The 26,862-nt window shown below is 42.1% G+C and overlaps 2 protein-coding genes across 2 annotated transcripts in view; one reads left to right on the forward strand and one right to left on the reverse strand.

The window, feature by feature from the left end:
* ST6GALNAC5 (ST6 N-acetylgalactosaminide alpha-2,6-sialyltransferase 5) overlaps window positions 1–14,917 on the forward strand; it is a 170,548-nt gene extending 155,631 nt beyond the window's left edge. Inside the window, exon 5 of the mRNA XM_077905089.1 lies at window positions 2,017–14,917. Within this exon, the coding sequence (XP_077761215.1) occupies window positions 2,017–2,248 (232 nt within the window). The 3' untranslated portion in view covers window positions 2,249–14,917. The remainder of the gene's footprint in view (window positions 1–2,016) is intronic.
* Window positions 1,459–26,862, reverse strand: part of LOC144318301 (uncharacterized) — a 28,918-nt gene continuing 3,514 nt past the window's right edge. The window contains exons 2-3 of the mRNA XM_077905090.1: window positions 25,183–25,412; window positions 1,459–18,165 (exon numbers count right to left, since the gene is read on the reverse strand). Coding sequence (XP_077761216.1) covers window positions 18,066–18,165; window positions 25,183–25,412 — 330 coding nt within the window. The 3' untranslated portion in view covers window positions 1,459–18,065. The remainder of the gene's footprint in view (window positions 18,166–25,182; window positions 25,413–26,862) is intronic.

The raw sequence follows: 26,862 nt of genomic DNA on the forward strand, positions 1-26,862 counted from the left end.
CCCTTTAGGTGATCAATAGGGAGCCAGATAAGTTTTCATTCAAAGAGAAGGTCTTCTTGAATCAGGAAATCGATCTTAGGGCATCCTTTCGCTGGTTTCCAATTTCTCTGTATTCCTAGGTGCCAACTCAATCTCATGCTATTTTTAGAAGCCTAATGGTTTCTTTAATCAGATTGATGCCAGTAATATGTTCAAAGTGTAGATAAATCAGATTTAACACCTGATGCATGTTGGAATAAAAGCTTAACCCCAAGTAGACCGTGGCACAGTGAATTTGGCTTGGTTCCCCCAAATTACGCCGTATGACTCTGGGGCCATTTGTCTCACAAACTATCTTTTCTTGTTTATTCTTTTCTCCATGGTGGCCAGTTCCAACCTGACTTCTTCCTAGAATGCATTTTCTGACTCGAAAATACCCTCTATTAAAATTCTAAGGGGATTCCTATTTCTGAAGTAAGTGAGTGAAATCTTTATTAACCAGACAGGCCCGGATCTGAAGTTTCACCGTGGAACAGAGGTACCTCTGAGATGTCATAGAGATGCAAAGGATTAATTCAGCATAGCATCCAACCCAGGATGAGGAACGCTTAAATGCTGCATGACGAAAATAAATCTCTCTTCCTGGAGGAACTTTAACCTCAGAGGACAGGCAGCTCAAAAGGTTTATTGTTGTCAGAGCCACAAACTTGACACCCCTCTTGATAAAAGACTTCGATCCCTGACCTCAGTAAAGTTGCTACTCTAGAAGCTATCTGCGTATTGATCTCCTCTGAAGGAGACGAATAGGTGTCTCGCAGGATGAACATCTCTGGGAAACAAAGTTACTGGTACTTAGAATAGAGCCCGAGTGACCGGAGTGGGGACCCCAGGGGACCAGGCACGGAAAGGTGGTTTGCCTGGGTCTTTTAAGAGAAGAACTAAACCCTTCGTGAAAGCCGGTTGGTGAGTGTAGTTCAAGATTAGGAAGGTTGACCTGCTGGGATACCTTGACTAAGTTTATCATCTAGACTTGAAGACTGAAGAAGTGGAGTGGATTGGACTAGAATGGAAACGAGCCTGGACCGGGGCTCTTTGGGGGTCAGATATCTTAGTAACCGCACAACAGAGCACCCAACCTCCTCAACACGTTAATCCTTTGCACGCTACCTTGAAGAAATGAGCCAGTGTTTCTCATTTGAGGTGAAATAGGGATAGAGAAACAGAAAAAAAAAAATTGTTGGGGCTATCAGGCTACAATACAAGGATTTGAGGATTTGGAATTTCTGGATTCAGAGACTGTGGATTTGAGTCCATTGTTTACCTAGAGCAACAAGAAGAAAATGGTGGCGTCGTGCTTGCTGTGCTTGTTCCATGGGATCAAACCAGGATCGTCAACCTACCGTGCTGGAGGAGAAATTTTCTTTAGAGGTTTGCTGTTTAGCTGCTAACTCCATATAAGTTTCTCTCAACAACAGGAATTCAAAAATTATTTATTGAGCACCTACTAGGAACAGGACCAAGGCCTGCCCTCATAAACAGACAATAAACAGGTAAACAACTCTGGAGAGGGATTAATGCTGTAAGGAAAATAAATCTGACTGAGAGCAAAGGGACGGGTGTCAGGTAAAGCCTCTCTGAAGAGGACAGATTTAAGTCAATGCCCAGGGGTGAGGAGTGAACTGGTGAGGAGTGGGTTACAACCAGGGGACGCCTTCACGTGCCAAGGCCTCAAGGTCAAGTTTGGGAGAGCTGATGACCAGAAAGGCCAGTATGGCTGGAGCACAGTGGGCAGGGCTGGCTTAGGAGAAGTTTCCACAGAGAACAAATTCATATAACACCCTATAATCTCTTTGATAATGATGCTCAGTGCGTTTACTTCAGAACCTCAAAAGCTTTCCCCTTGCTTAAGTGTACCCATCAGAAAAACCATTTGTTGAAATTTATTTAACTTGGAAATATTGCATTGTGTTCATCAGCTTAATCAGTCAAAGGGATTTTTTTCCCCCATTACTCAGTCATCTCGTTTTCCTCCTACAGGGACCCCAATCACCCTTCAGTACCTTATCACTATTATGAACCTTTCGGACCTGATGAATGTACAATGTACCTCTCCCACGAGCGAGGACGGAAGGGCAGTCATCACCGCTTCATCACGGAGAAACGCGTCTTTAAGAACTGGGCACGGACATTCAACATTCACTTTTTTCAACCAGACTGGAAACCAGAGTCACTTGCTATAAAGCATCCTGAGAATAAACCTGTCTTCTGAGCAATGCGTGTGCCAGACCGAAATCCCACGTACCTACTGTATCAGACGCCAGGGCACTGGACGTCCTGAGCCACCAGACACAAAAGAGGGACCAGACTGGAAGCAGGAAACTCCTCAGTAAGCAACATGTACAGATGCCTCTGAGGCGTGACTACAAAGCAGTGCGGTTGGTGTGTAAGGAGAAAATTCAAGAATTAGTATGTCCCCATGAGTGTCATTCCTCTCAAAAGGGACCTTCGGAGCTAAACACTCATTTCAATGCTGCTGCCATGGCTAAAAGAACATTCTGGATCTCTTTAAGTATTGCCTTCAAAACCGAAACACGAGCAACTCAACGTTAGTTGTGTTCCTTTATAGAAATACCACATCGAAAGACAGTTTTCTATCAAGTTGTATCCTAACCTGATCTATAATCTTTGTCATCCGTTGGGCTCTGTATGTGTGATTTGTAAAAAGCAGTCCGGACGTCTGGACATGATTTCTGAAGAGCACATCTCCACTGACTTTCATAAAGCAAATGCCCACTATTTATTTATTAAGAGTTTTTTAGTGTACTCTAGGCCAGTATTTTTATAGATGTTGATTATGTGCTAATCTTTCCTTCTTAGCTCTTTAACCCTGAATGATGGTTGGAAAACACCTAGTGATGGGGCTGATGAGTGACTACGCTCACGATGCTCATTGTTAGCATGTGGTTGGCTTGGAAATGTGGCATTGCATTTTTTGAACCCTTAGGCTTCAAGAATAGCTGTGACATTTTCTAACGTAAAATGCTCCAGATGACAAAACTGATAACCAAAAACGGTGTTATTACAACAAAAAGATACATCTTCAGTAATAGTTGGTGTAGGCTCCTTGGCATAAACCCTAGTTTCCTTGTCTGAGAATCATGCCCCTGTACCAGATGACTGCGTTAAGTTTCCTTCCAAATCTAACATTCTGTAAGCCTCTCGACCCGTTTGAGGGCATTGCACTTGGAATGATGGGGTTTCCGCAGCAGCAAAAGCCTGATTTTGGGGGGTCTTTTTATTCCCCTACTATCTATCTCCCTCTGTGGTTAAACAGCTAACTTCCTCAACTGGTCCCCATTGGCTACAGTCTACCCCCTGCATTTCTGGTATTTCTTGCACCCAAAGGGGGAACGAGGGTTGAAAAAAAAAAACAAAAACCTGAGAGAGAGAGAGAGAGAGAGAGAGCGCCTCTGTGGTGTTGGTTCCTGGCTACAGGAGCAAGGAACAGCCCTTCTGAGAGTCTGTGAGAAGAGAACGCAAGTCCCTATCATACGACTCATGTGTCCCGTGAACTATTCAGATTCCCTCGGTGCAAGTCTTACATGGCAGTCCTAGCCATTCCCTGGTCTGGAGGAGTAAGAAGGACTCCTTCTATTCAGAGCCAAGATACCAGTATGAAATAGGACATTCATTTAAGCAAGTGATATTCTTCAAAAATAGTCTTTTTAAAAATATACCAGTGTGTCTTTTTTTTTTTTTTTTTTTTTTTTTTACACATGACTTAGAAGGCATGTGGTTTTTCTGATGCGAAGGCACCAGCACGTATTACATATGGAGACCAACGTTGTTTTACAGAATGTGACCTGACCTGGGATTAAAGATTTCTCACATTGCCACTTCCTTTGCCTTTCCTTAATTAGTCCTAAGATTCCATTCCCTTGCACTAACTAGTACTACTAATTTTAGGGAGTACTGTGGTTGGATGCAAACACGGTCCGGATATTTATATGGCAGGAACAAAGTTGGGATTATTGTGGTGTAGCTTGAGCTGTTAAAAGCCAGTACAATTCAAATGTATGTGGTTTTTTTTTTTTAATTCCCTCCTAGTTTTAAAAGAGACTGTAGCATTTTATTCCAGCACAATCTCTTCTGCAGCATGGACTCTGAACACACAATACTTTATGAACATATGAAAAAGAGTATGAATTTCATATGATTGATTTACTGGCTACCTTTACCATCACTTGAAGACGTGATGTTGTTCAGATGTAAGTAGCTCCTTTAACAAGTTTTATTTTTATGGAAATTTGGAAAGGCATATTTGGGACATGCAAAAATGTAGCTAAATTACCTAATCTAATAATATCTCAAATGCCTGTGTTATCTTTAGGTTTTAGGATTCGGTTTTTTGTGGGTTTTTTTTTAAAAAGACCATATGATAACTCCATCTTTTTTGTAACTTCTTCCTCCCTCCTAAATACTCAGAAGAGCTCAAAGCAACCAAATTCTGAAATCCCTGGCTTCACTGGGAAATAGCTTCAGTCTAAGCGTAGCTAAGATATGTGAATGTGGGAATTTATATTTTTAAAAATACGGTATAAATAGGTGTCAGAGTTATCACTTGGGCAGTGGTTTTTATTATACCATTGCAAAAAAAAAAAAAAAAAAGCCTAGAATTCTGATAGATTATGCTGATGGACCTGGCTGTGGGCAATTGAATTCTTATCTTGCTGCTATCATTTTGTGACTCTCGGTCTCAACACCCTTCAACACCATTACACATCAACCCTGATATAAAAGATGACTACAGAAGCATGTTTACAGACCTCAGTGATTTCAATATCCCATTGTGTTGGACGTCTTAGTCGGACTCGTTATGTTATACACCTTTTCTTCTTTCCCAGCTGTGTCATCAGCTACCGCCTGGCTTTTAAGACCACAGTAATACAAAGCCACAGCTGGCCGATCCATGGCGTCTGTTATTTCAACGCAAGAACATTTGGCAGAGGCCATTACAATAGATAGCCATTATGGGCAAAGATACAGGAATTCACAAACAAAATCAATCACTTCAAATGGCCCATAAAAAGAGGAATCTTACATTTATTATTGTACGGTAAATATTCACCCAAGAAAGCGTACATTAAAAGAACATTAGGAGGTAAATATTCAGTGTGCTGCGTGGGGACTTTGCTGTGTGATTTCCATTATGGTTAATGGGTGTTTGGTAACTAAGTCCCTGTGCTTCACTGACCCTGGTATGTGCTCCTAAGGGCTAGACATAAAACCAGGGTGATTCAGGAACTTCCAAGGTCCTGAGATTTCAGAGTGAGAGCTATACTTGAAAGAAAGAAGAAAGAAAAGAAAAAAAAGAAAAGAAAAGAAAAGAAAAGAAAAGAAAAGAAAAGAAAAGAAAAGAAAAGAAAAGAAAAAGAAAGAAGGAAAGAAAGAGGGCAGCTCCGGTTGCTCAGCAGTTTAGCGCCGTCTCCAGCCCAGGGCCTGATCCTGGAGACCCAGGACCGAGTCCCACGTTGGGCTCCCTGCATGGAGCCTGCTTCTCCCTCTGCCCGTGTCTCTGCCTCTCTCTCTCTCTCTCTCTCTCTCTCTCTCTATCTCTCTCTCTGTGCCTCTCATGAATAAGTAAATAAAACCTTAAAAAAAAAATAAAAGAAAGAAAGAAATGAAAGCAAACCGCAAAATACTGTACCTGGAAGAGAAATTTGTGTGTGGTCTCTCGGAATCCCTAAATTGCTGCCAAGTATGTTCTTTAGATTCCAGCCACCGCCACCACCTCTCCGGACAGATTACCCTTGTGTCCTGAAATACTTTGCATTCCTGATCCATTTTGGTTACATTAAAATTGAAGGATATAACCTCATTCGGGAACAAAAACTCACCTCGAAGGTTAGAATTATCGATTAGGAAGCGAAAGGAATGTGAAGTGGAAGTGAAAGGAACACGTCGGAATTTTGTCAGGATTAATACAGAGTTGTTGGAACATATCCGCACCTATTCAGTAGCCACCCTAGTATTTGCCCTTGTGTAGGAGTTGACCTCATGGAAATACACCTTGAATCCCACTTGGGGTGGGGGGTGATTCAGGTTGTTAATTCAGACTTACTCCGAGATTCCTCTTCTGTCTGCGGTGTTAGGAGGGGAGGGTAACACTCCTCCACATTCCATACCTGATCCGATCCAATCATTCCTTCCATCCTCACTGCTTTTCTCTGAAACCTCAATCCCATCTTTCCACCTTCATGCTCTCCTGTCTTTTGTATACACTGGGCTCTTGAACCAGCCGTCTTTGGAGGCTAAGTTAGTCTGGTAGGTTTTTAAACTAGAGACCTACCTGGGGAACAGATTTGGGGTAGGCCCTGCGATGCAGTGACTCTAGTAGGTGGGAGGACTCCATCTGGCTACAGGAGTAGGTACTTCACAAGTACTGTCCTTGTTTCCCCCAGGCTTGGGGTGGAGGGTGGGGGTGGGGGTGGGGACTTCAAGACAGATTTCTAGTGCTTAAACTAGGACAAGTCCCAGACAAACTGGGACAATGCGTCCCCCTATCTATCAAAAGGCCACCTCAAAGAGAACCAGAATACTAAGGCCTTGGGGGGAGAGTGAATCCACTGCCTAGGTTCTAGCACCTGCCAGAAGACACTGGAGTGGAGTGAGGTGAGAGAGGGTCTGTAGGCTTCAAAAACGAGCAGGAGTAAACCCTCTATTGTAGCTCACTCATCCTCACCTACTCAGGGTATTGAGCCACCATAGAAAAGCAAAAAAAAAAAAAAAAAAAGGCTGCAATCCTGTTTGTTTTTACTCCGTGCCCTAATATTAAATGCTACCTTGGATTGTTCTTGTCTCTTTATGTATGTGTCCTATTAGCCTAATTAGATTGTAAGCTCTTTGCGAGCAGGGACCGTTTCTCCTTTGTCTTTGTAGCCTCGTCCCTAGCACAGTGCCTTGCACACAATAGGCGCTCAATAAATGTCTGTTGTTGATGACGACCTCTTCATGGTGGTCCACTGGCTTTGTAAGCGGGGTGTATCCTTCCATTGGAGAAGTACGGGAGACAGGATTGGTGATGAAGTAGTTAAATTTTAAGTGGGATTTTCCAGGGTCAGCCCTCAAACCTGTAACGATTTTAATCAACAGAACTGGCCTAGATTGGGCAGGATAATGTAGCTGAATTCATTAGGTTTGTTAATGTTGGCTGTGCTGAACACACAAAGCGAAGTTCAGCAGGCTTGTGTTCTCGCCGTCAGCAGGCCGCTCGTAGCACAAATTAAATTTAATATTGACAAATGCTATACCATATGTAGAGGCAGCCCGGGCTCTGACTCCTCTGGTTCAACTACAAAAGGGAGGCTGTAACGAGATGAGTTGTAGCCTGCCGTCAACGTGACAGCTTCCCAAATCTGCTGCGAATCCGCTGGTGATTTCTGAGGGTCTGTGTCAATTAAGGGCACATTTTTCTTAAAATCAAAATGAAACCGACAAGAAGCCCCAAACCCTTTTGCTTCCATGAGGCAGATCCCAAATGCTTGTATCCCTTCCAGAACAGGAGGGGAAAGGAGAGCTCTTAGGAGAAGCTGCCCTCAGGTGGAGCATCCCAGTCACCATCTTGAGTCCCCACCTGGATGCCATCTGGTGCCCAATTACCTCCCGGTTACAAGAGAGGGCAAGACGGAAGCCAGTCAGTCAAGGTGAGTCAGCTGCCAGTGGGGGCCTCCTCAAGGAACCATGACCATTACCTTCTTGAACGTGTGGACCCCTTGGAATCCTTCTTCTTTCATTGCCTGTTCTTCCACGTATTTGCGTGATCTCAGTTTCATTTGTAAAAGTGTAGGCAAAGGGCTAGGACACTACATTAAACTGAGAGAATGCTTCTTTCTGAATGGACAGATCTTCCCACATTTTCAAAATTTTTATTGTAACCGCAAAACATTATTTCATAAAATATTACAAAAGACATTAATAATAGGATTTCAAACAGAATCCCAACTGGGAGATTGGGAAAAACCTGGTAAATGCCATGTCCAACTACACATAAAAGAATGTCTTTGCTGTGTACGTAAATCATCTCAAGCGTAACAGCTTTACTTCTGTACCAGGGAAACTAGTTCTTTAATTTTAAAACCAAATGTAGGTTTTGTTTTTCATGAGACTGAACCAAAATCTTTAAGATTCCATTTTATCATTAAATACCTACTGAGTGGTCTGCATAGTGTCATGTGCTTTGTATATACTTTTTCACAATAATCTGATTATCCTGTTGTGCAGATAAGTAAACTGAGAGTAAGAGAAGCTCATCCAGCCGCCTGGGCAATGAAGATGAGAGTCAACAGGTGGCTTGCCATGTCCCAGGCATCCTCTGAAAGCTTTGTAAGTGCAACTAATCCTCACAATAACCCTAATAAATGGGTTCTTTTATCATTCCCCTTTTACAGATGTGAAAACTGAGGCACATCAGTAGGAAAGTTAGGTTAGAAGCCACAGGGTCTGTCTCTGGAGCCTCTACCTTCAGTCACCATGTATTTGCTGGCAGAAATTTAACCTATAGATAGCAATTTCTATTAGAATATTGAAATACTCTATTTCAGCATATTCACAGGGTGTGTTACATTTGATACATATAAAATAAATGGCAATTATAATAAATTATGAGGCAAACGTTAGGAGAATATCACCACCAACCTTGAAGCCCACCTTAGTGTTCCTTCCGTTGTCTTGGATTTTCAATTTACTTACTTTCTAAATAGTTTTATCACCTACAGATATATCAATAAACAATGTATTAGTTTCACATAGTAGTAAATATCATAAGACTTAGGACATTCCAAAAAAAAAAACAAAAAAAACAAAACAAACAAACAAACAAAAAAAGACTTAGGACATTCCAAGCTTGCTGTATCTTCTTTCTATCCATTTTCTCTGCCTGCTCCTCTAATTTATTTTCATGATTGCAGAATGCCAGTGTGTGGCGATACCCTAACTTATTTTTATCCCTTCTTTCAGGGAACATTCGGGTTTTCGGTTTGCTGAGAGTATGTACAATGTTTTTATGCTCATTCCTCGAAAAGTCTTTTAGGACACGTGTGCAGGAAGTTTTATACGGAGAGTTACACCTAAGGAATAAAATCACAGAGCGATAGCGTAAAATTGTACACATGTGCTCGGTATCGCTAGATTGTTTTCCAAAGTGGCTGGACACTTTATACTCCTATCAGTGGCTGTCCACATCTTTGCTAACACTTGGCTTGGTTTTTTCGGACTGTGAAACCTTGCCCTCCTGGCACCTGTAAATTGTATCTCATTGTGATTTTGACTTGTATTTCCCCTCATTTCTTATCAGGTTTAGCATGTTTTCTCTTCTATTAGCATTACCTCATCTGTAAAATGCCTGTCCCACTTTCGTCCACCTTCCTGCCGGGATAGTTAACTTTTCCTTTTTTTCTCTTAAAGAATTCTTAATATAAGAATAGATAGTAATTTTTGTCGACTGTTTGCAAATATCTTCTTGCAGTTTGTGCCTTGTCTTTTCTATTTCTCTATGGTGACTTTCAGTGAACAGTTTTTAATATCAATGTAGTTATGTTTTCCATCTTCTTATATGATTAGAGCTTCTTATACCCTCTTTACTAAATCTTCCATCTCCTGATCAATAGTTATTTTCTTATATTTATTCTTAAAAACTTCAAAGTTTTTGTCTCTTCTGTGGCAGTAAAGGATTTATACTTTTGCATAAAAGCAAGCTAGAAATCCCTTTTGTTTTATATAAATGCCAACTGTCCTAGCACCGTTTATGGAGAAGAATCCGTTTTTCTCCAGTGATCAGCAATCAAATTTCCATATACGTGAGGATTTATTTCTGTCCTTTATATTGTTTCATTCTACCCAAATTGTCTATCTCTGTATTAATACCATACAGTCTTAATTATTATAGCTTTATAATAAGTCTTGGTATCTTGTAGGGCAATGTTTCCCTCACCCTATTGAATGTTGAAGAATGTCTTGTTGATTCTTTTTTTTAATGACTAATTTTTGCCAAAGTATTTTTGTCCAATAATGTACATAAACTTTATGTATAGAGATTGATGAAGTTTTATAATCTGTATACCCATGTCACCGTTATTAAGATGACAACATAGTACCTTTCCAGCACCCCAGAAGGCTCCTTCAACTCTTGTAGTCAATCTCCCTGTCAAGGGTGAGCACTTTCTTACCTCTACCAATGTAGATGTGTTTTGCCTGTGTTTTTAATTTCACATAAATAGAATTATATGTTTTGTAGTGTTTTTTTTTTGTCCCTGGCTTCTTTCAGTCAAAAAAGGCATGTTTGTAAGATTCATCTCTGTTGATACATATAGCAGTGGTTCTTTTTTGGGACTAGATAGTATCACGTTGCATTAGAACTAACAACTCTAATATAGGTGGTCTTGGGGTTATTTCCAGTTTAGGGCTTCCATGAATACAGTTGTTATGAACATTCTTGTACATGCATTTTGATGGACAGAGAGCTTGCTTCTATTGGATATATAATAAGGAGTGGAATTGCCAAGTTACAGATATACCTGTGCTTGGTCTTACTAGATATTGTCAGTTTTCCAAATTAGTTGCCCTATATCAACAATAACTGAGAGATCCGTTTGCTCCATATATTTACCAATGCTTTTGACCATTCTTTTAGTTGGGTTGTCATGCTTTTTCTTATTTATTTTTGGGAATTCTTTATATAATCTAGATTCAACTCCTTTGTTATATATATTGCAGTTTATGTCTTAATGGTCTATTTTAATGACTGAAAGTTCTTAATTCTAATAATTTTAATTCTAACTTATCTGGATTTCATGTATAATATAATTTGTGTCCTATTTAAGAATTCTTACCTGGCCCATGGCCATCTCTTATGTTTTCTTCTAAAAGCTTTATATTTTTTTCCTTTTGTGTTTGGATCTGTGATCCATCCCAAATTAATTTGGGGATATGATATAAGGTAACAGTCAAAGGGTTTCCCCCCTACCCCTTTTAAGGAAATCCAGTGATACAGCACCATTTATTGTATATACCCCCTTTCTCCACTGATGCTGTTGCTTTGGTAATAAATAGGCTGCTACCATGTATATGTGGGATTGTCTCTTAACTTTGAGTTCTGTATCATTTTTAAACTCTTATACTATTAACACATTATCTTAATTATTATAACTTCATAAATCTCAATATCTAGAAGTTGAAAGTATCCAGTTTATTCACCTTCAATATGGCTTTGACTATTTTTGGCATTTTTGTATTTCCACATACACATAGATTTTTAGAATCAGAGTGTCATTTTCCATATTTAATAAAACCTGCTGAGATTTCCATTGTGATTGGATTGATTCTACGGATCACTTTGGGGAGAACTGACATTTTAATAATATCAAGTATTTCAGATCATGAACATATGTTTGCCATGGAGAGATCTTACACATCTTTCCTTATATCTGTTTCTAGGTGTTTGAAAGGTCTGGTACTATTATAAATTTTTTAAATTTAATTTTCTATCTGTTTGTGTAAGTATATAGAAAAATACAATTGATTTTTGTATATTGATCTTATATTCAGCATTAGAGCTAAGTGAACTCAGCAATTGTCAAGTTTAAATGAAGGCCATGTAGTAGTGATGTACTTTTTTAAGTGCATAGTATGAGGAGGTACAAGATGTCAATGCCTCATTAACAGTGACGCTAAATTTGATCATTATATTAAGGTAGTGTCGTGGCTAATTTCATGTGTCAACTTGGCTAGGCTGTGATGCCTAATTGTTTGGGGGAAACACCAGTCTAGCTATTGCTGTGAAGATATTTTTCAGACTTGATAACACTGACAAAGTAGACTTTGAGTAAAAGAGATTACTCTCCATGGTATGTGGGGGGGGGCATTCATCCAATCATTTGAAGGATGAATTAGATGGATGGCAATGGATGGCATTCGTCCAATCATTTGAAGGCCATAAGAACAAAGAATGAGATTTCCTGAAAAAGAAGTAAGTTTCTCCCAAGATTGCAACATAGAAACCCTGCCTGAGTTTCCCACTTGCTAACCTGTCCTGCAAATTTCAGATTCAGGACTGTAACATCAACTCCTATCTAAATTTCTAGCCTTCCAGCTTACCCAAGATTTCAGGCTTAGTAGCCTCTACAATCACGTGAGCCAAATATTTAAAAATAAGCTCTCTATAGATAGATATAGAGATATAGATGTATCCTATTGGTTTTGTTTCTCTGGAAAAGCCTGACTCATACAAGTGATGTCTCAGGTTTCTTCACTATAAAGTTACTATTTCCCCCTTTATAATTATTAGGAATCTTGCAGGAAGATATTTTTAAATATGTGAATTTCCTGTTTCTCAACATAAGCACTAATTTTAGCATCCACAGATGATTCTTGTATAATAATTGTTTCTTTGGTACTTGACAAATGCTGGTGGTTTTTTTTTTTTTTTCTGTTTTCATCACTTATTCTATATTTATCTTGCCTGAGATTAGGAATTGTACTATAGGAAAAAGCCAACCATTTTCCCCATTTATTCAGATTTTTTAAATTGAGAAAACAATCCCATTTACAGTTGTGTCAGAAAGAATACCTAGGAATAAATTTAACCAAGGAGGTAAAAGACCTATACCTTGAAAACTATAAAACATTGATGAAAGAAATTAATAAATGTAAATACAATACTGTGGACAAATAAAGGAAAGACATACCATGATCATGGAGTAGAAGAATTAATATTGATAAAATGTCCATTCAACCCAAAGCAATCCACAGATTCAATGCAATCCCTATCAAAACACCAGTGGTATTTTTCAGAGAACTACAACAAATAATGCTAAAATTTGTATGGAACCACAAACAGTCTAATTAGCCAAACCAATCTTGAGAAAGAACAAGGCTGAAAGTATCACATTCCCAGATTTCAAACTAAACTACAAAACTCTAGTCATCAAAACAGAATGGCATTGGCACAAAAACAGACACACAGAAAAACAGAACAGAATAGAGCCCCCAAAGAAACTCACATTTATAAAATTAATCTATAACTAAGGAGGCAAGAATATCCAATGAAAAAAAGACAATCTCTTCAATAAATGGTGCTGGTAAAACTGGCTAACTACATGCAAAAGAATGAACTGGACCACTTTCTTATACTCTATTTTAAAAAAAAAAGACTTGGGATCCCTGGGTGGCACAGCGGTTTGGCGCCTGCCTTTGGCCCAGGGCGCGATCCTGGAGACCCGGGATCGAATCCCACGTCGGGCTCCCGGTGCATGGAGCCTGCTTCTCCCTCTGCCTGTGTCTCTGCCTCTCTCTCTGTGTGTGTGACTATCATAAATAAATAAAAATTAAAAAAAAAAAAGACTTAAAATGAATTAAAGACTTAAATGTCAGAAATAAAACCATAAACCTTCTAGAAGAAAACATAGGCAGTAAGCTCTTTGACACTGGTCTCAGCAATAACGACAAAAGCAAGAAGAAACCAATAGGACTACATCAAACTAAAAAGGTTTTGCACAGCAAAGGAAACCAACAAAATGAAAAGGCAGCCTACTGAATGGGAGAAAATGTTTGCAAATGATCTATCCAATAAGCGGTCAACAACAAAATATACAAAGAACTCCCACAATTCAACACCAGAAGAACACAAAATCTTAAAAAATGAGCAGAAGACCTGAGTAGACATTTTTCCAAAGAAAACATACAGATGGCCAACAGGCATGTGAAAAGGTGCTTAGTATCACTCATCATCAGGGAAATGCAAATCAAAACCACAATGAGACATCACCTCACACCTGTCAGAATGGCTATTATTAAAAAGAAGGGGGGAAAGGCAAGAAATAAAAAATGTTGATGAGGATATGAAGAAAAAGGAAAAGTAATGCACTGTTGATGGGGATGTAGATAGCTGCAGCCACTATGGAAAGCAATAAGGAGATTCCTTTAACAAATAAAAATAGAAGTATCTCATGGTCCAGTAATGCCACTTCTGGCTATGTTTTGTAAACAAAAACATGAATTGAGAAATACATACGCATTGCAGAATTATTTACAAAGGCCAAGATATGGAAGGAAGTTTAGTGTCCACGGATAAAGAAGCAGCAGCATGTATATACAAAGGAATATGACTCAGCCATAAAAAGTATGAAATCTTGCCATTTGTGACACCATGGATGGATCTAGAGGTTATAATGCTAAGTGAAATAAATCAGACAGAGGAAACATATGCCATGTAATTTCACTTATATGTGGAATCTGAAAAGCAAAACAAATGAACAAAAAAAACATTCAGATACAGAGAACAAATTGATAGTTGCCAGGAGGGGGAGGGGTGGGGAAGGATGGACGAATAGGTGAGGGTGAAGAAGAGGTACAATCTTCCAGTTAGACATAAGACGTGGGGATATACAGCATAGGGGCTATAGTCAATAATACTGTAAAAACTTTTTTTGTCTGGTGATAGATGGTAACTAGACTTATCATGGTGATGGTTTTGCAACGTGTGTAAATATCGAATCACTATGTTGTACACCTGAATCCAATACAATACTGTGTGTCAATTACACTTCAGTTTAAAGAAGTTTAAGGTGGACCCATCTCCACTTCAAAGCAAAATAAAACAAAAAAAATAGCAAAGTAAAATAAAATACAAATTAAAAAAAATTTCCAAATATACAAGGTTTTATTAATTTTTGCGTGGTGATATCTAACTTAAGTGCTTTAAGTTAGAGAATGTAATCATGATGCTAATTCTTTGAAATGTTCAGTATTTGTTTTATATAATACATTTGCTGAGTTGTGTAAGTATTCCATGAGTCCTTGTGAAGACTGTGTATTTTTAAAATTTTGGTGGTCCAGATTTCTGTATTTGTCCATTAAATCAAGTTTGCCGGTTGGGTTGTTTAAATTTTTTATACTGTTACTAATTTTAGTCTGCTCAAATAACAATAGAGGAGCATTTTAAAGTCCTCCAGGATGACACTGAGTTTTCTTCCAGTAGTCTTACACACACTTTGCATTAGCTATTGTGAGATGCAGACACGTTTACAATTATTTTATCTTCCTGGTTAAGTTACCTATCACTTGGTATTAACCACTCCCCCCCCCACTCTAGACTTTTCCTTAAAGTCTCTATTTTTCTGCCATTAAAATAGCTACCTCAGTGTCCTTTTGGTTTTATTATTGTTGCCGACCTTGAATTCCAAGATGAAGATGTGGACTTGGTGATGTCAGCCGTGTATCACTGAAGCTTGTTAAGCATGGAAGTCATATGAATAAAGCAATGTTTCATGGGTTTCTGGGAATGCTGAAAACTTTTCTTCTGCTAAGAATCATGTTTTAAAGGAAAACATAAAAATAACTTTAAAGGATCAGTGTTTCAATTTCTAAAGGATTATTCTTCTTTCTCTATTTAATTGTAAGTGGGTCTAATGTAGAGAAAAAAAATCAGGTTTGGTTTATTTTAGTAATAACAAACCTGTAACCATCGTTATGGCCAGATGTGGCTGTATGTGTGTCCATGTGTATGTGTGTCCCCGTATACGGTCAATCCTGTGTCTACACGGGCTGCTTCCTTAAGCGGGTCTCAAAACTGATGGCCTGATTGTGGCAAATAAAATAGAGAAATGATACAGGTGAGGACAGAAAAGTGAGCCCTCGGTGTCCATGTGACTGGGCTCCAGGGAGCAGTTGTGGCTCACAGAGTTCAGGGTAGCGGCTGTGTGCCTCTCAGCTAAACCTCTATTTTCTATAAAATTGGGGTCCCTCTAATTGTTTCCGTTGTAGTAAGAATTAAATAAGAATATAGGAAGGGCTCATGTCCATGATGGCCCAGTCCCAGCGTGGGCAGAGAGGTGCTCTAAAAGTGCCTAAAAGAAACTGCTACATGGGGGCACCAGGGGCACCTGGGGCACTGGGTGGTTCCGTGGTTGAGCATCTACCTTGGACTCAGGTCATGATCACGGGGTCCTGGGATCGAGTGCCACATCAGCCTGCTTCCCTCTGCCAGTGTCTCTGCCTCTCTCTGTGTCTCATGAATGAATAAATACCATCTTTAAAAAAGAAAAAGAAAGAAATGGCTACATATGTCTGTAGGCACCCATGAGGTCAACGTCATTATGGCTTCCCCATGTTCAAATATTGCCTCCCTGCTAAGTGCTTCCCACACGATGCCCTTCCCTTCTCCTGCCCACCTTCTCTGGCCACTAGCCCTAAGCCTCAGGTGGCTTGTGGCCTCTGATGAAGCCTTTCCTGCTCTCAGCCCGTGGAGCTGACCCCTCCTCCCATGCTATTCTGTATCAGTGTCTCTCCCAGCGTTCATTAAACGTCTCACTCACTTCCCACGCTGGAACCCAAGGAGTTGAGGTTCAGGTCCAGCTGGGATTCAATGCTATGGCTCCAGCACCTGTTGGGATGCCTTGATCCCAGTACAGGTGCTTGGGAAAGGGCAGGGAGAGAGGAAAAGCGAAATTGTTTCTGTCAACAGAAAAAGGTTTCTGTCCTCCCCTCATAATCTAGTGGCTGATAAAGATGCACACGGGGAGAGCTGGTAACAAGATGGTTGAACCCAAGGCTCAATGGGAAGGGAGGAGATGAATCCTGCCCCGAGGGCCCGGGGGAGGCCTCGGAGCCTGTCTGCTGAGTTTGAAGTGTCTTTATTCCACCTCATTTATCACAAAGTCATTTAACTCTTTGATGGGATAGGCTCATATGGAGACTTACATCACAAGTGGCTTTTTTCCCCAACAAGTAGTTTCTTCCCTTTGGAAAAGTAAAGCTTTCAGGAATTATTTGATCTTTATTTGAAGTCAATTAAATATTAAAGGATCTCTCCCTCCTTTGCATGAGCCCACAGAATTGAGGGTTCATTTCACAGGGTTCAGAGAAAAGGAGCACAGAGCTTTTGCGTCAGTCCGTCCCCTCCCTCCCCATTCACCGCCCTGCTCCCGTTTCCTACTCATCTAACCAACCCTTGCCTGGACGACCCTGGCCTTCCAGGACTGTCTTTCTCCCATGCGTGCATTCCCCAAGGCCAAAGGAGTATCATAAAATATAAATTTCACTCTGACCCTTTCTCTGAATTCTGACTAGCTGCTAGATTTAGTCTCTGTCAGAGCCCGGACGCTGAGCCGATGGCTTGTCTCCTCTCCCACGGCTCCTGCATGACTGTCCCGAAGCTCCAGGTGATTGCAGGTGATTTCGGGGGGCCCCAGGTTTGCTCATGCTGCTCCTGCACCTGGACTGCCGCCCCTCCCCTGTGTTCTCACCTACGGACAAGCCTTCCCTGGCTCAAACACCTACTGCCCCTGGTAGCCTATATTCCATGTCACCTTTCAGGCCATAGGTCCCCATATTTTCTTTGGAAAAATCAATCCTTCCGCTTTTAACTATGTAGATAACGAGGGACTAACTCTGAATGGAGCTCCAGGAATAGGCTCCAATTGGCTTAAACCCACTGGCATACCTAGTCTCCCCGACCCAATAATTGGTTCATGGTTGGGAACATGACCCTAATATTCAGGGATACAAACTCTTCCCCCACCCAGATCATGGTGCTGTAGGGTGTGAGACGCCAAACCCAAATTTACTGCCACAAGAGGAATCACCTTGTGCATGGAGCCGTCCCAGGGGAAGCAGATGTAACAGAGTCTAGAAGGTCATTAGCCCTGGATCAGGCTAGCCTAAAGACAGACCTCTCATGAACATTCAGGTAGGTCAAAAATGCTTTAAAAATTATTATTCATTCGTATTTTCTGCTTATTTCTAAGCATATTTAAGCAATATGGGTTTCTGTCTCTTTCCAAAAAATTGTGTCATTACTCTCAATTGAATGACACCTTCTAGAGTCTCTCCGGCCGCGCTCTGCACCAGTGTTCTGGTTCCCCTCCTATAAATGCCTTAGGGACAGAGGCTGTGCCACTCACACAGAAGGTATTCATACTCTGCAGTGTTGGAGGAAGAACAACACAGTGTAGGGACCCAGAGCAGCACCAGGGAGCCATGAAGTGCATTATCAGTACAAGGATGTTTGTAATGATCTACCATCCTGTTGGGGGTTATTTGTGGCCATGGTTCTCCAGGCTTTCATTACGTCTTCTCGGTAGAAGTTTGGTGGTGCAAGTATAGCCAGATAGTACGAGGAAGCCATCAATAAAACTGTAACAGGACAGAAAATTAAAAGGTGCATTTCAGGAAGGATGTCGGTACTGTCTGTAAAACTTTGTCACGTGGATTACATACATGTCTGTGCATTAGGTCACAGTGTAAAATGCATTTCTTATTGCAGATGGAAGCAAAGGATTTTTGAAAACCATTGAGCTGGCTCCCACCTGAGACAATCCTATAATATAAAGGGGCTGAAGACAACAGTGTATGATGTTAGAGAGGGTACTTACTTTGTATAACTTTTTTATTTTTTATTTGTATTTATTTATTTTTGTATAACTTCTTTTTTAGTTGTATAGATAGATGCACGTACATATGTAGTGATATGGGGAACCAAGGCAGAGGAAAAATTAAAGTTCCTTACTACTTACAGCCCATAGGCAAGTCCTTGAAACAGGTAGCATGACCTTCTTCTAGGAAGGTCATCAGCTGCCTCCATGTTCATACCTTGCTAAAGGCAAAAGGCAACCTTAGCCCGACCCCCAGGATCCTGCAGGTCTACTTTAACATACAAAAATTCCCTTGGAAACTTCCTTTATCTCTAAACCCCCAAGATACGTGTTGGCAATCATCCCCCAAGCTTATGGCCCACCGATATACATCTGAAGGGTCTCCTGACTCAGGTTTTATTAGACGGTAATAAATGACCTTTCCCCAACAACAGCTAGGCCCCTCAGGGTCCTGGAAACCTTGCTTCCAAAATTCCTTAGAGACTCACACTCTCCCTAACCCCCGCCCCCAAATTGAAAGTAGCTAAAGGACCACTTCTCATGACCCCAGTTTGGCTCTTTCTGCCCATGGGGCCTGTTGTGGTGCTTTAGTAAAATCACCTTTAGGGCAGCCCGGGCAGCCCGGGTGGCTCAGCGGCTTAGCGCCACCTTCAGCCCAGGGCCTGATCCTGGAGGCCTGGGATCGAGTCCCACGTCAGGCTCCCTGCATGGAGCCTGCTTCTTCCTCTCTGTCGGTGTCTGTTTCTCTGTCTCTCATAAATAAATGAATAAATCTTTAATAAAATAAAATCACCTTTTTGCACCAAAGAGGTCTCAAGAATTCTTTCTGGCCGAACCCTAACGCCTTCCCTACATCCTGCAGGAGTCACAGCGAGAGGTACATGTCTTATTGTGGGTGGTCGCCGAAGAATTTGGAGACCACTTACCTGCTTCTCCTCTAAGGCCAGAAACACTACCAAACAGCAGGATTGTGGGAGCTACAGCCCCAAAGTGAAGAGAAGGAAGGAGGCTTCATAAGCGCCCCGAGAGCTACGGGGCAGGCAGCATGTTTGCAGAACGCCCGCTGGGCTGCTGGAGGATCTGTGACAGGCACCTGCTGGCCTGTGTCCACGCCCAACCCTTCAGGGTATGAGGTAAAAGCCTTGTAGACACAGGAGCCAGGAGCCTTTGGAGAAAAAGGCTAAGCATTTTGAATTGATTGTTACCTTTGGCTTTTGGCCTAAAGGAGCCCCAAAGGTGTGTGCTCTGCAAAAAACCTGACCTTGGGGATGAAAGTTACAGAGACAATCTACTAGAATTCCAGGATGCTGGAGTTACCTAGGGGATAAAAGTAACAAAAGCCAGGTGTCTCTTAAAAAGCAGGCAAATTGCTTTAAAAAAAAAAAATGTTGCTCTTCTCATGTTTTAAATTGTTCATCCCTTGTTTTCCATATTTATTTTTAGTTTGTTTCATTCTCTAAATGTTTAGCACTTAGAGAATGTTAGATTCCTTTGACTAGTTTCAGTTTTATTTAAATCTTCCTTTAAAATGAATAATTCCAGCTACTTCGCTTGCTCTTTGTATTCCATTTAAATTTTGCCTCCATTGTTGCCACTTTAAAACATTTTTGTTTCCTTTTCCTGCTTTTGCTTTATTCACAAACACATCCTTGAAATTCTAAGCTTCTGATTTTAACAACTAAAGGTTTAATTTTTTTGTCTCATTTTCCCTGGTTATACTTTGTAACTGAGCTTCTGGTTTTGTTGTTTAACTTCTGTAGTGTACTGTTTTTACTCCTTTTATTTGGTCTCTCTTATTTCAGCCTCAATTTCTCTCCCTCACCTTTGGTTTTTATTGGTTTGTAAGTGTATTTTCTTATTCGTAATGTTTAATTATTCTTTTCCTTGTATAATGTGCATTAATGAGATTGGCAAGCTACAGAAATGCAAAACTCGGGCTCTTAACCACTATACTATTCAGCCTTCTTACTCCGTAAGCACGTTCCTAAACTAAGCAAACTAGAATATTTCCCACACCAGTGTGCCTCTAACATATTTTCCCCCTTCGATCCATCTTCTTTCCTGGCAGGGCTACAAGAAATCCTGTTGCCTAGATCTTTTCATTTCCATGTACTTATTACGAAGAGCAAGAGGAAGCTGCCTAGAGCCAAAAGGATCCAGAGTTTTAAAAACAGAGTCGATGTGACCCTTATGGGATGGTTTCCACATGTATGATAAGTCTGTGCATCTCCTGGGCTGGCTCCAGCTGCCCGACTGTGTCACAAGGAAGTACTTCTTCCATCTTTTAACCTTCAGTGCAAGTTTCCCAGGGAAGCCTTCAGAATTAGGCAGAGGTGGTAAGAAGGGGCTCCAATCCTTTGTCCAGCTCTCAGGGAGGAAAGAGGACTTTTTCTTTGACTCCGCCAGAGGCGTAATTTGAACAATTTAAATGACTGTGGCCAAGCATCTCACCATTTAATGCCATCAGGTTCAGTGAGGAGGTGTGTCAAAGTCCAAAGAGAAGACAGAGATTATGTAACCATTTGAACAAGGAATTAAGAATAAGGGGAAGTTGGCTGCTGAGAGAGAAAGAGAATAGAAAAACAGCAGGCGTCAGAGGTGGCCACCACCCCCAGGTTGAGATAGGAGACCCAAGAGAGAAGGAACCCCCCAGTCCCCAGAGGGCTGAGGTCCAGACATTGTTAGAGAGGGTGCAGTGGGGCTCATTGGATGGCAAAGAGGCCATCTCGGTGGAACTTGCTAGAAAGCTATTCTCTGGACTGCTAGGCAAAGCTATCCTCTGAAAGAAGGCATACCTAAGAACTCTGAAAAGCCACCTGAGAGGTGTAGGGAAAGTTGTCCAAGAGAGGTGCCCTGCCAGCAGCACCCCGTGATGGAGGTGCCCAAGGGTGTGTGCTGGGGGAAGGTGCCCTGTATTTGTACCCACTGCAAAGCTGCTGGGGGCAGGTTGCCTGGGGTGGCCATTCATAAGAAGGTGCTTTGTTAGCAACTTTGCTATGAAGCTGCCCACACAAAGGTGCTCTGTGCTGCCAGCCACTAGGTGCTGCAGAAAACACGTACACACGCACGCACGCGCACACACACACACACACACACGGATGCTCTCACACAGAGACACAGACAGCAGGGAGGAGCACACCAGAAACAGGAAGAGAAGCTCCTTCTTCCTGCCATGTTCCCCCCGCACCCTCTCTTGACAAAGCTTCGCATCATGTTAACTACAAAAGAAATTCTTAAAGGGTTCAGCTCCATTATCCCAGATGCATAATGAGTGGGTTTGGAGCTAGGGGACAATGAATTGATCATGGGCCCAGTATATCCCTTTGGCTATTTAGCTTCTGCCTTCACTCTTGTACACACAGCTGACACTATACAACAATGATGCAACTTTATATTTCCATCTCACAAGATGCTGCTATTTATACAACTGAAGAAATTCTCACGCTTCACAAAATAAGGAGACACGCAGCCACAACTGGTACCATATTCACTATTGGCTCCTCTATTAATTACTCCCTGAATTCCATCTGTCCCATTGAATATTTTCTTTTCTTTTTTAAAGATTTTATTTACTTATTTATGAGGGACACAGAGAGAGAGGCAGAGACACAGGCAGAGGGAGAAGAAGGCTCCATGCAGGGACCCCAACGTGGGACTTGACCCAGGACCCCAGGATCATGCCCTGACCCAAAGGCAGACTCTCAATCACTGAGCCACCCAGGCGTCCCCCATTGAATAGTTTCTTCCCTAAATGCTACATTAATAAGGTTAAGTACCACCAACTAGCATAATAGAAAAGTGGGGAAAGAGAGAAGTAGCATGCACACATAAACATGTAACGGACAAAGAGGAGATATGTGGGGCTATTACAATCTCATTCCAGTAGTTGGCCATGGGGTATTCTGGATCTGCGGCTTCCTATGTTCCTCTACCCATTGTTTATTTCCCTTGCTCTCAGCCAGAAGCCAAATTGGTCAGTACTTTATCTGGTGGAGTTACCCAAACCTTCATTCAGATGACTGAGTCTTCAATCATCCTGCTTTTTTTTGGGTGGGGGGCAACTGTTATAGCTTTCCATGAATGTTTGCTATTGGTCATGGAACTAGCAAGGAGCACCCCCAAAGAGATCCCTTTGCCATACGGCCTCCCCTTGCCTTCAGGTGGAGTAGCACCTACTCAATTTCCCTTTGGTAATTGGCCTCCATCGCTCCAGTCAGTAGGGTAACCCCTAATCGTTGGCATGTTCAGTGCTATCAGGACCCAAAATGGCCAGGTGGTGGTCTTCTCTTCAAGTTTAATGGAACCGCTGTGTGTCCCCTGGATGAAAGCATTCCTCTCTTCAGAACTAAGACCTCCATACTAGCAAAGCACAAAGCTGGTGGGACAGGAAGCAGAGATTCCTGAATGGATTATTAGATGCAACAGTGAGAAGAGCTGCTCCCATTTCCACGCCTTGTTCCCAGAACTGTGGATTCTGGCTATGGGCAAAATAATGCCACGTAGTGGTCTCTGACTCGAAGCCTGCCTGTACCCTGTCGAAGAGAACTCCCTTCTTTCAGAGTGTTGTCTCCAGATGGTGTCATACCTGAATCTTCAGTGAGCCATTCCGTCTTTAATTAGGCCAGCCACTCTCAGGTCATGGGGCATGTGGTACGTTCAAATAATTCCATGCACATATACTCATGGATGCACTTCCTTTGCTGTGACCTGAGTTCCTTGCTCAGGCAGAAGGCCATGATGGTAGATAAAGATTTCAGTGAGTTTATTGATGGTGATGCAGGCCAAAGCTTTAAGAGTAGAGAATACAAATCCATACCCAATATATGTGCCTGCTTCTGTGTGGGTGGTTTCTCCCACTCTGTGATGGGCAACATAATCAACCTATTACCAGTCAGCTGGGGAAGGGAAGCACCAATTCGTGGCTGGGTTTCAACGTCGATCTCTGCTGTTGATAGACTAAGCACTACTCAGAGGTAGCATTAGCCAGATCAGCCTTAGTGAGGAGAAACAGGACCTGTTGAGCCCGTGGTCCCCATCCTGGCCCCCATAACCACTTATTCCCCCATGGGCCCACTGAGCAAGTGCTGGGCAAAAAGGCTAACCAATATCTACACAGTATGTTCTTTAGCCCACCCGATTACTAAGAGCCTCCTCTGCAGTAAGGGCTTACGGTGAGCCCTTACACGGGACAGGTATCTTTATAATCTGTGCCTATTCAGAGAGGATTCAGGATCTTAACTGAGCACGAGGAAATCGAGAAGAGCTGGGTAGTGGGACAATAACGAGAGATTATAAATTCAGGTTGGGCTACGCGGAGTTGAGATTCCTGAGGGGATTTCGAGTATAAAAGGGCCTTTCTGGAACTCAAGAGAGATTCTGAGATGGAGAAATTTGGCTGACAGTGACAGAGGGGCAGTCGTGGAACCCACAGATGGGGATGCAAGTACTCAGGGACGGTGCTGAACCTGAAGAGGTTGGGGACAGAACTCTGCAGAACAGCTGCAGTGTGATGTCAAAGAGAAGGACCCGGAGGAGGAGAAGATCAAAAAGGAGAGGCTGAGTGATGAAAACTTGGGGAGGGTGCAGCATCACGGAGGCAGAGGAAAGTTCTTAAAAGTGGAAATAATCAGGGACACCTGGGTTGCTCTGCCTTCGGCTCAGGTTCCTGAGGTCTCAGGATCGAGTCCCGCATCGGGTTCCCCGCAGGGAGCCTGCTTCTCTCTGTGTGTCTCTCATGAATACATAAATAAAATCCAAAATAAATAAAGAAAAGTGGAAGTAATCGACCATTGTATATATACAGGAGAGAGAAGAAAAATACAGGCAGAAAAATTCCACCAGATATGGCAAATTACAAGATCACTGATACCAGAAAAAAAAAAAAATGTTTTGGGGCAGTGGTGGAAGCAGAAGCTGGATTAGGGGAAAGGTTCCCACACAAATAGAGGGCAGGGAAGTCAAGGCAGCGAATGCCACCCATTCACTCAAAATAATAGGTTATGAAATGAAGAGGAAAAGAACTCTATGTAGCACTTCTATATTTGCATTTAAAAGGGAATATAGAATTTTGAGTTGTTAGGATGAGGAAGCTTGAACATCTTATAAAACAAGGGAAATCACATCCATGCAAAGGAAGACTGCAGGATGGATAGAGAGGTGCGTTTATGAGTAAGCAAAATCCCAGAAGAGATGGAGTCAGTGACTCAATCACCAAGACCAAAGGAGTGGAGATGGGGGGGCAAATGGAGGTCAATTTGCAGGAAGTAAAGAAGGAAGGTAAGCTGGTTACCTTCCTTCGATGTCCCTTTCAGATTACAGAGCAAACTATTCCAATGACTGGAAAGTCTGAGTCAGCGAGACAGGACCGAAGAAAATCTATAGTTTTGAAAGAGCAGTAGTGGTGAACGGAGCGGGGAAGAAATAGAGAAATCTACTCATTTCACTTCCATCTTGGAGTCTTCTCTGTTCCCTCCCCTGGAAGTTAACAATATTAGTAACATAGGCCTATCTCAATTAGCAATAGAAGGCTTTTTCCTGAAACCCATATAGGGTAGCTCTTACATGGCACTTGTTATCTGCTGCTGTGCCGTTACTTCATTTCTTCCTGTGAGTCTTTCAAGAATTAACTTGTAACTCTTAAGATGAGAACTCTGTTTTTCCGTATCCCTCAAAGCATCGGCCAGAGTGGGTAACATTAACAGTGTTTCAGCAACAATCCCTGTACAACAAACCATATTAAACTTAGTGGGATAAAGTAATTTTTCCCCAAATTATTTACCTCACAGTTCTGGTGATCAACGGGGTGATTCTCACTTGGGGGTCAGTGTCTCCAGGAGTTGCAGTCAGGAAATACCTGCAGGTTCTCTCCCTCATGCCTCTGGAGCTTGCTGTGGGCCACTTGCTGTGACCTACCAGGGGCTGTTGGCCAGAAAACACATACGTGGCTTCTCCATGTGGCCTGGCCTTCCTCAGGGGATGGTGGCCGGGTTCCAACAGTGAGCGAGAGTCCTGAGAAAAATAGGCAGTTGCTAGATCACCTTTCACGATCTAGCTTGGTAAGTCACACAGTACTGTTCTGTCAAACTATTTATTCGAATTAAGTCACTAAGGCCAGCCCACATTCAGGGGGAGGGCCATCTGGACCACTTGATGAGAATTGTGCCAAAGGATTTGCAGGTACTACATACAGTAAGTGCTAATTATTATTTTTTCTTTAATTTTTATTTATTTATGATAGTCACACACACAGAGAGAGAGAGAGAGAGAGAGAGAGAGGCAGAGACACAGGCAGAGGGAGAAGCAGGCTCCATGCACCGGGAGCCTGATGTGGGATTCGATCCCGCGTCTCCAGGATCGCGCCCTGGGCCAAAGGCAGGCGCCAAACCGCTGCGCCACCCAGGGATCCCAGTAAGTGCTAATTAGATGCCTGTTTAACCATTAAACATTTTGCAAAGGGCTCAGAAGAAAAAAACAGAGAATGAGAGTGGTGCAGCCTTAAAAGGTCTGACTAGAACTCAATAATAATGCTGAGAAGCCAATTAACCTGTAAAATATGCTACCTATGGCTGTTTGTTTTACAAGAACTTGCTTTTACAGTCTCCTTGTAGGATAAACTCGGGTTGTTTAGTCTACGAAGATAAAGTAGATCAGTGCTTCTACTTTCATGTGCTTGAGAATTTCCTCAGGGATTTTGTTAAAATGCAGATTCTGGTTCGGTGGGTCTAAGGGGTGGGGCCTGACGTTCTGCAATTCTACGCAAGCTCCTGGGTGCTATGAGAGCTCCGCGGACCATACGGGATCAGCAAGCTAGAAGGAGGGAGTAAGGGTGACTGCGCGGCTCCTGCGCTCCGCGGTCCCTCCCTTCCCTGGGAGAGGCCCTAACAGCCAGGGGTATGCTCACAGGACCCTGACCTCCTGGCCAAGTGGATCCTTGACTCTGGCAAGGTTAGCCTGCTCTTCTGCAAGACTTTTAGAATAGAAATAAAGGAAGACAGTAATACTCTTCTCTCTTTGTGGTGAAGTACAGGACACAGGCTCCGGTGTTACCAGCCATGTGAGAAAGCCGGGCTCCAGGAGAAATGCAGAGATGATCCAGGCGCCAATCCAGTCCCCGGTGAGGCTCAGGCCAGACCCCCTTCTAAATTATGTGAGATATTCTACTGTTCCCCCTGTTAAATTCCCTTCTCAGTCTAAATTTGTTCCAGTTGGGTTCCTATCACTTGAAACTTACAAAGTCCTAACTAACATGGGGTGGGGGGTCGGGGGGCAGGTGTCTCCTGGGAATGCAGTACCTGCTGTGATGGAGGAACAATGGAAAACTTCAGACTGGATTAGTATCCAGACATCTGGGGCCTGGGCTGAGGAGAGCCTGTCCATTAACTCACGCTAAAGGTGTGTTTCTAACAAAATGGACAGACCACAGAGGGAGTTAAACACATTAAAAAACTAAGGCTTGGGG

Source organism: Canis aureus, chromosome 8, assembly GCF_053574225.1.
Source record: "Canis aureus isolate CA01 chromosome 8, VMU_Caureus_v.1.0, whole genome shotgun sequence".
NCBI lineage: Eukaryota > Metazoa > Chordata > Mammalia > Carnivora > Canidae > Canis > Canis aureus.